Raw genomic sequence first — 12307 nt, 5'->3', positions numbered from 1 at the left:
TACCATAGATGTCACATTTTTCTTTTATATTTATTTTAATATTATACTGGTTTGCATATAAAATTTGTATCCACTTTATAAACAACTTGCTTCCAGAAACTCTATGAACTTTGATAATTGTTGATAGTTGTACAGGGGCTTCAGGCCTTTTGTTCATAAAATCTCTATGAGTCGTGCTTTACACATTGTTTCTCACAGTAGTGTTTTGTAGTTTTCTTTATAATGATCTTTTATGTATCTAGTAAGGATTACTCCCAAGTATCTTGTTTGTGGTTGACTGTCCTAACTGTAATTACTGTCTTAGTTTCCTTAACTGTGTTTTCTTTGTTACTGTAGGGGAATCTCATTGACTGTTGTATATTGATCTTATATCCTGCCACTCATTAAGTTGGTCTAATAAGTCTAACAAGTTTTTTGTTGAGTCCTTGGGTTTTCAGTGTATCCTGTCATATTGTCTGCGTATAGCAACAGTTTTACCACCTCTTGCCAATCTGGATGCCTCTTACTTCCTTCTCAGGTTATATTGTCCTAGCAAGTACTTCCAATACAATATTGAATAAGAGTGGTAAAAATGGGAATTCTTGTCTAGTACCTGTTCACAAGTGTCTTTAGTCTTTCTCCGTTATGAATGATGTTTTGTTTATATGTTTTCATTGTGTTGAAGAAATTCCCTTCTCTTGTTTACTGTGTGTTTTAATCAGGAAGGGATGTTGGATTTGTCAAAGGCCTTTTCTGCATCAATTACTAGGATCATGTGGTCCTGTTCCTGGCTTTGTTAATGTGATTAATTGCATTTATTATTTTTCTTAACTTGGACCATCCTTGCATACCTGTTATGAATTCCACTTGGTCATGATGACTTTTTTCTTTTTTTTTTAATGTACTGTTGGATTCTATTGGCCAGGATTTTGTTAAGTATGTTTGCATCTGTGCTATTGGTCTATGGTTTTCTTTTCTGATCATTTCTTTGCCTAGTTTTGGTATTAGGATTATGCTTGATTCATGGAATGATTTTGAGAATGTTCCTTTTTTTCCTATTTTTTTAAAATAACTTAAGAAGAATTGGTAATATCTTTTCTCTGAATGTTTGGAATAATTCAGATGGCCATCAAGTCATGTAGGTAGGACTGTTTTTGGGGTTAAATCTTTTGCTCAATTTCCTCTTTTGTGATGGGTCTGTTTAAGTGTCTACATTTGTCCATGTTATTTACCTGAGTGAAAGAAATTTATATGTTTCCTATTTAAAATAGGAAAATTTCTCATATTTATTGGAATATAGCTTTTCATAATATTCCAGTAATGTCAGTTTCATTTCACCATGTTCTGTTATGATATACTACCTTTATCATTTCTCATTCAAGTTATCTGTGTCTTCTCTTTCTTTTATTTGGTTAAGTTTACCAGTGGTTTGTCTATTTTATTGACCTTTTTGAAGAACAAGCTCCTGGTCTTGTTGATGGTTTCAGTTGTTTTTCTGTTTTCTATGCCGTTCCTTTCTTTTGTTGACTGTGGGGTTAGATGGCTGTTCTTTTTCTGTTTGATGGAGTTGCTAAGTTAAGTCATTAATTTGTCTGCTTTCTTTCATTTTTATGTCTTTGCTTATTGCTATGAACTGTCCCCTGAGGACTTCCTTACCTCTGTCACAGAGGTTTTGGTATAATTTTCATTTTCAGTTGTTTCTAGGAACTTTTTGATTTCTTCTATAACCCAATTGTGTTCTAGCACAGTGTTTTTTAGCTTCCACATTGGTGGTTTTATAAGCTTTATGCTCTTGTCATTAATTTCTAGTTTTATGACATTGTGGCCTTAAATGAAACTTTGTAATATTTTGATATTTTTTGTTTGTTGAAGCTTGCTTAGTATTCTAATATATGATCAGTTCTGGAGAATGTACTATGTGCACATGAGAAGAAAGTAATTTGACTTTTAGTTGAGTTCAATATCCTGAATACATCCATAGCTTGAGTTGGCTGATTGTATAGTTTATATCTTCTGCATCTTTGTTAAGTTTCTTTCCAGTTTATCTATCCTTTGATGAGAATAGTATGTTAAAGCCTTCTACCTTTTTCTTTTTTAGAAAAAGTCTCCTACCATTATTATGATTCTTATGTTTTCTTCATTTTCCTTCTGTTTCCTATCTTTTTGTTGTGTTGTTTTTTTTTTTGTTTTCATTCTTGTATATTCTCATTGAGGTTCTTTCTAACAGCTCACTGAGTCTTTGTTCTGTATCTTCTGTCCTGCTTTTTTGTCCTCCCAGCATGTTGGAAACTTCTACCATCTCAGTCTTGGTATTCTAGATTGTGTTTTCATGCATTTCTGTTATTTTCAGTATTGTGTTGGCTGTACCCTGTCTTGTGATGCTTGCTTTAAGTTCTTGTACCTCTTTACTATAGTTTCAATTCCATCTTTTGTAATTTCTTTAGTTTTTCATATTTCTCTATGTCAACATATTTCTTCTGGCTCTGTCTCTCGGAAGTATTTATTTATAGCTTCAATTCGTTTTTTCTAGCATTTCCACCTTATTCTGTAACTTTTCATATAACTCCACATCAATATATTGATATATATTAGTTCTGCAGTATGTTCTGCTTTCATAGGAAAAGACTTATTTTGTTTGAAGCTGCTTGCTGCTTTCTTGACATTATGTGAAATTTTTTTTTCTTGGTCTGTGGTAGGCCATTTCTATTGTATCTGTGTAGGTTGTTGACAGTTTATGATTGTCAATTAGCCACAGGCTTAAAGTGTTTGTCTATGAGTTTGGGCAACTTGCTCTATTGGAAATCCTTTCTGGGCCTGTGGAGTGAGAAAGTTTGTGTTTCCTAAAATTTTTCAGATCCTCTCTGGTCTGCATTGCCACTCTGCAGGAATCTCACCTTATTGTATTCCAGGATCCTGAATGTTTTTGTGTGTTTGTTTCTTTGTTTGTTTGTTTTACTCTCTGATGTGCAGAGTGGCAATACCAGGTACCTGACCTGGGATAGTTTCTTCAGAGGAAGGTAGCAGGGATCTCCCTCCCTCACACTTCAATATGCTGGCTCTGGTAGTGAGTCTCTTGCTGATTGTAACCCCTTTACTGAAATTCTTTTGTCATCTTTGGTCTGTGGGCTGGCTTCACAGCAACCAGATATTCCATCTGGAGCAGTTTTCCTCCTGGGGAATTTCAGGCCCCTCACTCTCCAGCACCACACTTACTGACACTGGAAGTTAGTATTTCTTCTGGTTCCATCCCTCTCTCCTGAAGTATATGTTCTTCTTAGGTCTACAGAGTGGGATCATCAGGTTCCCAAGCTGGAACCGTTTCTGTCCAAGAGTGTGACAGGAGGACAGGAAGTTCCCACCCTATCATTTCAATGTGCTAACTCTGGGATTTATTCTTTCCTCTAATTGCAGCCCCTCTCCTGAAGTCTCTTGTCCTGTTGGTCTGTGATGTCCTCTTGGCAGCCAGGTATCCCACCTGGAGCTGTTTCGCCTCCCAGGGCATTGCAGGCCCCTCACTCCACAGCACCACAACCTGCTGCCTCTGAGAGTGAGCCTCTTTCCTGGTTTCAGGTCCCTTTTCTGAAACCTTTTGTCTTCTAAGGTCTGCAGAGTGGGATAATCCAAATATCTACTTTTTAAGGTGTATAATTCAGTGTTTTTAAGTATATTTGAAAAGTTATATAACCATTAATACCCTTTAACTGAGAGATTTTTTTTTCACCTTCAAGAGAAACCCTGGACCTAATAGCAATTTGTTCCCATTTATATATCCCACTAGCTCTTGGTAACTACTAATCTACTTTCTGTCTTTATTAATTTCTCTGTTGTAGATATTTCATATAAAGGGAATCATTGGCCAAGTGGCATTTAGTGTCTGGTTTCTTTTACTTAGAACAGTGTTTTTATGGAATATCCATGGTTTAGCATGTATTGATAATTATTTTTATTTCTGAGTAGTAGTATATCATATTGTTGGGATTTTTGTGCATCAGTGAATACACATTTGGATTGGTTGCTCATTATGAATAATGCTACAATGGGAATTTGAATATACATCTTATGTGTGTATATATGTGCACTTATGTTGTCAGTTCTTATGGTCACATAATGAAGAATAGAATTGCTGGATCATTTAATAACTATACATTTAATTGTCTGAGGAACTGCGAAATTGGTGTTATAAAATGAGCGTAGGTACTATGAGGATAGTCAAGTTTGACGTCCTTATTAACAACATCCACAGTATAAAACTAACCTAAAAAGTCAGGCATGGTCTCCCGTGCTTCTGCATCTACTTCTATTCATTCCGACACCAATCTTACTGCTTGATTGGGTCTGAAATCAGTTGCAGTGACTACACAGACTTTACGTAACCACAGTTCTGGAGTTTACTAGGGAATTATGATTCAGGTTGGTAGCAGGATACAATCCATTAGTCTCTAAAGCGTCTCATGTGTGGTGCCAGGACATTTGTCTTTCAGCCTCATTAATTAGATTGGTATTACAAAATTCTTCTAGTCCTGCCATTTATTTTCTTTTTCCTTAGTACTCCAGCAAGCTTGGGTGAAAGTTTTTGGCTCTGGTTCTGTAGGCAGCAATCCCAAGTCAACTCTGACTCTTGTCAACCTCTAGTTTTCTGCTGAGGCTGCTGTTACTCTGTGTAGATCGGGGTCTATCAGGCACAGACAGCATATCTGGCCCTGAACGATGCATACTGTTTCCTCTTCCTTGTTGATGTTGAGATTCCTAATTTCTGCTGCTGAAACCACTAAGTTTAAACCTAATATGATGGTGAGACTAACCAATCTGCCTGAAAATATATCAAAGACAATGGCTAGGAAAGTAATTTTTAACAATATAACCTTGACCCCATGGATGTCAAGATAACATAACCATTTTACATTCCCACCTGCAGTGTATGAAGATAATGCATTTCTCTGCATCCTTGTCAACATTTAATATTATACTTTAATAGGACTGTGTTAAGTATAAAGTAGTAGTTCATTGTCATTTGTTTCCTGATTCTTTTGCCAATTAAATTTAACTTGGAAACAAAGTTTACCTTAGAAAATAATATTTTTATTAATAATAATAATAATACTGATAATACTTTGTCCTTATTATTTTATTGTCTACAGTTACTTTTCTATTCCTATTCTTATTTTCTCAGTGTCAGTTTTAGTCCATACTTTTGGAACTATTTCAAACCAGTGGCAACCCTTAGGAAGTTTGTTCTCAGTGAAGTCATAAGATTAGTGTGGGAATTTTACCTAGCAACTTTGTTGTGGTTACTTGCCGTAAACTTGGCCTCCAATTCATGGAATCGGATTGTGGTGAGCCCCACAGGGTTTTTATCGACATCTTTTGGAAGTAACTGACCAGGCTTTTCTTTCTACTGTTATGTGCTGTTGAGTTGGAACCAATACATAGCTGACCCTCTATTGGGTTTTCTGAAGCTGTAAATCACATGAGAGAAGACTGCCCATCTTTATCCAATGTAGCAACTAGTATATTTGAACCGCTTTCCTTGGTCTGGCAGCACAACTCCTTACTCACTGAGCCACCAGAGACCCCTTAATGGAAGCTCCAGTACAACCTATTCAGCATCACAGCAATGGAGAAATTCATCTCCATTGACAAACAAATGGTGACCCACCAATTTTTCCACAGGAGAAGGATGGGCAGTCACTCCTCCCAAGTGATTTGCTGCCTCTGAAAACCTACTGGAAGATAAGTTATGGGTGGTTGATTCCACGTGATTTTCTGCCTCTGATAATCCACTCGAGGGTCAGCTATGCATCTGTTCTGTCTCTACAGCACACTACAGCAATCTTAACAGAAGCTGACCTTCAGGACATTTTTCCTACAAAGCACCTGGATGGGTTGGACTGTTAATTTTTTGTTAGCAACTGAGATCTTAACCCTGGCATCAACGTGGCTCCTCCATTTATGTGCTAAAGGCTACAAATATAAGCCATGACCACCACTAAAACTTACAAAATATTATATGAAATTCAGAGGTTAGATCATCTATAGATTCTAAAATACAGTCTGTTTTGGATGATATTGACTCACTTGTGACTGAAGCTTGAGCAGTTGTGTTCTGTACAAGTTGATTTAAAAGAACATTTTAATTGTTGATTTTGTACAATGAGTCTGTCTAACTAAATGCTAGGAGAGCTTATGTGCAGTTTTTCTCATTTGTTCTTAACAGAGGACGTATATTTCAGGCCATTGGACTTGAGATTTTGCTGATTCATTTTAAAAAAAAAAACTTTCTCTTTATTGTATCTTCTCTTTTTCTGCAGGATGTTTTCACTCCAGAATGCAAATTTAAGGAATCTGTGTTTGAAAACTACTATGTGATCTATTCTTCCACACTGTACCGTCAGCAAGAATCAGGACGAGCGTGGTTTCTGGGACTCAATAAAGAAGGTCAAATTATGAAGGGGAACAGAGTGAAGAAAACCAAGCCTTCATCACATTTTGTACCAAAACCTATTGAAGGTATGGAATTAATGGGTTTTTCTCTCCTTTTAAAATTTGACCTGCATGTGAATAGCACTTGACCTCTTCTCTTTTAATGAGTAGGGTTTACCTGGAAGACTTGTTCCTGCTCCTATCTATGACCCATTGAACCAATTTAAGGTCAAGATTCAAGTAAAGATTCTTTCCTCATAATTCTGTTATCAGTAAAACAAAAAACAAAAAAAAGTAGAATATTTGATACTTATTTGTACCCAACTATCAGAAAACCCTCTTTTTTCTTGACACTTTGTTGTTGTTATTTGTCATTGGGTTAAACAGACCCATAGCTGTTGCCCTTCAGCAGGTTTTCAGAGGCCATAAATCACAAGGGAAGAGAATAGCTACCGTTCTCCCAAGAAGTGACTGGTGGATTTGAACTATGTACCTTTTCATTGGCAGCAAAATTCCTACAGCTAAACCACAGAGCTCTGTTGGCACTTAAAATAACAAAACATGTTTGAATCCAGAGGCTAGAAATTACTAAAAATGAAAAAAAAATAGCTACTTGGGTTGTAATTTCTTTGGTGAACCCAATCATTTAATTTCTCAGTCTATATTAATGAGAATAATATTACTATCTTGCTTTGATAGGTAGATTTTACATCCCAATATCTTCACTTTTGTGAACTAACCTAACAACATACTTTTATCAGTTTTCTTTGTAGTACTATAAGGAAATAAAATAGGATGGTATTTTCTGTGATCAATAAATATTTACAGAATTAAATTCTATCATTCTTAGTTGAAAGCCTCTGCTTCCCTTGGTGACCTAATGCATTATTTACTTATTTCAATGGAATAAATAAGATTATGCCAAAGAAATCTGTATTTGGCAACCAGGATGTTTTCCTCAAAACTTCCTTAGCTAAGATAAGAATATACCATTGGGATGACTCTATTTACTGAATGTACTTGAGATTTTTCTTCTTCTCCACACAGTCAAATGCCTTTGCATAGTCAATGAAACACAGATAGACATTCCTCTGGTATTCTCTGCTTTCAGCTAAGATCCATCTAACATCAGCTACATAACAACAACAACAACAATAACAACTTGAGATTTTTAGTTTAGATTAAGATATAAATAGGAGCTCAAGAATTTACCAACATAAATTCTTTTCTTCTAACAAGTAAAATATAGTCATTTGAAACAAAGTTCACTTTCCTGTGTAAGATGAGAAAACAAGCACTTGTATGAGTTAACCAGGCTTCCACAAGATATGGTCAGGACACCAGCCAGGGAGGCTCAGTTTGTCACATAACCCATATAACCACAACCATCAGAACACACTTATTACATTTCTGTTCTTTTCAAAGTATGACATGTGGTTTTGACGTTCAGGATTGACATTGTGACTACAAGGACCTTGAGTGTGTCAGAGATGGTGAGGATGGCACAGAATAGGACAAGCATCAGATTCACTGTCAGAGGGTCAGTATGCATCCCAGACAACTAGATAGCACCTGACAACAACAAAAACATCCCTCTGCAGTCCCCTCTCCTACATCCTATGATGTTAGTCCCACAGAATTGAACTTTCCTGCCACAGGCTTTCTCCTCTTAGGGCCTCATGTTGTTTTTCCTTTCCATCACCATCCCTCCCACCACTTACATCCACTCACCTCCCTGGAAAATGCCTATTAATCTTTGTAAAAAATTAATTTAAGAGTCAACACTTCTATGAGTGCCTCCCTAGTATTCTTTAAGTAGAATTAATCATTGTGTCACCATGTCATTGTATACAACTCCCTCATAGTAATTTTCACCTTGTAAGACATTTGCTTATTAGCCACAGTCTCCTCTTAATTCACTGTTTGCATGAAGAGAGCATGTTTCCTTTTTCCTCATGTCTCCCTGGATCTCATATAAGACTTGGCCTGTAATAGAGAGATATTCAATAACTAGCTGTCAAACAGGTAAGGAGAGACATAAATTCTCAAATTATTGAATGCATAAGTATAAAGATACATAAGTACAAAGTATAAAAATATGCTCCTGAGATACATATACTATACTTGCATATTTAAATTTGTTTCTCAATTCATTGCTGTCAAGTCAGAACAGACTTAGGTAACTTTCCATTTGGCTACTGTTGCTGTCAATCACGCTCAAGGAAATTGGCCATCTTTCTCCTACTGGAGCTACTGATAGTGGTTTTGAACTGACAGAGTTCAAAACTGATCGGGGTTAGCAGATTAACTCTAACAGCACTAATATAAACTATAAAATGCACACTGTTCACATTACAGAAAATGATAGTGAGATTTAGTAAAGAGCTTTTAATTCCAACAAAAAGAAGAAATCTGATATATAACTGTGCTTTCAAGATGAGGCTAGACAATTTGAGATGAGAGGTGAGAAGTGAGCAGGCAGAGAGACATTCTCCATAAGATGGACATCAAAGCAGACAAGCAGGCTTTGCAAGGCTATGCAGAGGGTACTATGAAGTAGGTATTTCCAGTTAAAAAAAAATATGTTGACACCTAAAGCAAAAAAAAATTTGTTTTAAATGTAATTTTAACCATTACATCCATTTTGTCTATTTGAGTTTACTTACTTTTTTTACTGTAACAGTAACATTGCCTCATTTTAAGAGTTTTTAGAACATTTAAATTGCACTTTATACAACTGAAAAAATATAAACACGCATAGCCTACTCTCATTATCATAACTACTGTTTACCCTTTAGGGAACTCTGGAGACATAGTCCTTAGGGAGTTGTATTACCCAAATGCCACAGCTTTCTGTTGGTTCAAATCTACTAGTAGCTCTTAGGATAAAAGAGAGATAATCTTTTCTTGTGTAATTTAAAGCTTTGGAAGCCCACTAAAGAGTCAGCTATGAGTTGGGTCCAATTCAGTGGCAATATGTTTTATCTACATTTTAGTCAAGTTTCCTCTCGGGTTTGGATGAAAATACAGACATTTCCAAGAGAAATATAGGCAATCCTCATGTTCCTGGTTCCAAAGCTGCCTTAATTTTATGCTTTCTTCTGTATTCTGGAATACACGTGGAATGTGCAAACTATATTCTTAGCTATATAAGTTAAATTAGATTAGCCTGTATGTAACTCAAAACCCAAATCAAAGGCAGATTAATCAAACAAGATTTTATTCTTTCACACATCTAGATACCTATTATCCTGGGGCTGGTCTTAAAGCTTCTAGTTCTTAGAGACCTTGGCTCTGTCCGGTTGTTAGAGCTCCTCTCTGTGATGTTGTCATAACCTGTGAGGACTGCACAGTTGTATGAATGACCTTGGATGTCTCCCCTCTCTCATGGCCTAAGCCAGCATCTGTCCTCCAGTCACAGACCAGAGGAAGGGTTGAAGAAGATAAAGACAAATCCTATATCTCAAGTTTTCTCTTCAGGATAGTCCCCAGTAGCTGCCATATAATTATTTTATAGTTGGCTTCCCATAACCTAACCATATAGCTCAGGGAAGAATAAGAAATGTCTTTATTTCCAATTGGCAAAAATCCCAAAAAGACTATATGTCGTTTTTGGTTTTAGGTCCCGTTGAGTCAAATATAGCTCATAGTGACTCTTAGAACAACAGATCCGAACCATGTCCTATCCTGTGCCATCCTCACAATCTCTTACACACTCAAGCCCATTGTTATAGTCTCTTTGCCAATCTACTTGGTTAAGGGTCTTCCTCTCTTTCACTGACTCTCTACCTTTCTAACCATGATGTCCTTTTATAAGGAATATGCCCAAAATATGTGAGATGAGGCTTTATAATTTTGCCCTCAAGGAGCACTGTGGCTGCACCTTATCCATGACATATATGTTTGTTCTTCTGGCAGTCCAAGGAATAATAAGTAATCTAAATCCAGTTCCACAGTTCAAGGCCAGTCATTCTTATCTTGTCACCCTTACTCATTGTCCAGCTTTTAGCAGCATAGCAACCAAGACATTGCCTAGGTGGAGCAATGTTTGACTGCTAACTGTATTTAGTTTGAATCCACCTGCAGGCACCTTGAAGAAAATACCTGTCAATACTGAAATACTGAAAGGTGACAGACATTGAAAACACAGTACTCAAAGGCACAAAAAAAAAGTCTGAGTTAACGTAAATTATTTGTTTGGCATGCCAAATAAGTCCCAACCAAACCCATGGCCTTGGAGTTGAGTCTGACTCATGGCAAACCATTCTGTGGCAGAGTAAAACTTTACTCTCTAGGGCTTGTAAAGGTCATAATCTTAAAGAAGCAGATTCGCAGGTCTTTCTTACATAACAATGCTAGATGTGTGTGCCACCCAGGGACTTTCATATCTAAATTAATGTGTAATTATTTAGGGAGAATTTTCAAAGAATGTTTGGGACAACTAACAGCCTTTGATTCCTCTATCCATCTTAATAGAATTCCTCTGATTTACAGATTGATACTTGCTGGTTGTTTTGCTTGTTATTAAGTTAAGCCTTGAAGTGATGTTTTATTGGGGTTTTGGAATGTAGGGGAGAGTAGTCTCAAACTAAATCAGTGAAGGTCCCTAGTCTCTTTGATTTTGGGGGAGAGAGAATTCAGTATAAAATATGTAGAATATGATGAAAATACCTTCCAAAGATGAACACAAAAGCCTAATTGGTTTCAGACTAAAAGCTTTTTTGTTCTTTGTAAATGCCTTTGCTTTTTATCTTAGAGAGGTATTATCTCTAAACAGTATTAGCTACAGCTCTATAAATGCTTATTTTGTACAGGTACTGTTGTAAACATATTTCCACTACTGCTTTTCATTTTTACTCCCATCCTGCTAGGCATATTTTAATTAAAGCCCTATTCAAAAGAAAGCACAGAAACATTAAGTGATTTGATAATTCAAAGTTAACTGGCTCTAGAGATCAAGTGCTTAACCTCTGAGAAGACTGGTGAGATTTGCAATGGTGTAAGAAAGTTCATAGATTTCACCGTGGGATTGATGCCTTTGAATAGTGGTTATGGCTAAGAATACTTAATATCCCATGGATTGCCAAATCATCTTGGAGGAAGTGTAATCAGGTTTCCCCTTAGAGACAAGGATGGTAAGACACCATGTCACATACTTTGAGCATGCTGTCAAGAGGGGCTAGCCCTTGGAAAAAGACAGCATGCTTGGAAAGAGAAAGAATCATAGGAAGAGAGGAAGATCCTTAAGTGGCTGTAACAGTGGACTCACGCTTGTCAGAGATTATGAGGCTGATACAGTGTTGAGATCTGTTGTTGCTTCTAGGGTCATTGTGAGTTGTAGTCAACTCCATGGCACATAACATTAACAATGTAGCATAAGAGTTTAAGAACTATCTCTTACTTGCTCATCAATATATCTTAATTGCTCATAAAATCTCTCTGAATTGCAACTTTTCAATCTAGGGTATACTTACCCCTTATAAATAAAAGTTTTTTCATGTCTATGAATACTTTCATGCGTTAATATTTATATGACTCAATACACAATTGTCCAGTTCTCTTATTCCTTATCTGTATATTGGTAATACTAAAAAAAATGTCAATAGTTACTCAATTACTCTCCTCGCAATTATATTTTATATCATTAAGGCACCAAAACCTCTTTTAAACTTACTGCTGTTGAGTTGAAACTAACTAAGAGTTGACCCTCCAGCAGAATTCTAAAATTGTTAATGCTTGGAGGAGATTCCCTGTCTTTCTCCTATAAAGTTGCTGGATTCATACTGTCATAGACGTATGGTCTTTGGGTGAGAAGCACAACTCCCTGTGGGCTCAGATCGTCATTATTCACCTCAGCTATAGATGAATATGTCTTGGAGAGGGTGCGGCTAGAGTGCTCTTTGGAGGC

At 36.5% G+C, this 12307-nt stretch overlaps 1 protein-coding gene across 3 annotated transcripts in view; it reads left to right on the top strand.

The window, feature by feature from the left end:
- Positions 1-12307, top strand: part of LOC102868470 (fibroblast growth factor 12-like) — an 858601-nt gene that overhangs the window by 823080 nt on the left and 23214 nt on the right. For all 3 annotated transcript variants that reach the window (XM_006898494.1, XM_006898493.1, XM_006898492.1), the window contains one exon: positions 6288-6486. In XM_006898494.1, the coding sequence (XP_006898556.1) occupies positions 6288-6486 (199 nt within the window). The remainder of the gene's footprint in view (positions 1-6287; positions 6487-12307) is intronic.

The sequence above is a fragment of the Elephantulus edwardii genome, unplaced genomic scaffold (assembly GCF_000299155.1).
Source record: "Elephantulus edwardii isolate Elephantulus edwardi_28Jun2011 unplaced genomic scaffold, EleEdw1.0 scaffold00232, whole genome shotgun sequence".
NCBI lineage: Eukaryota > Metazoa > Chordata > Mammalia > Macroscelidea > Macroscelididae > Elephantulus > Elephantulus edwardii.
This window is presented reverse-complemented; position numbering and strand designations above follow the sequence as displayed.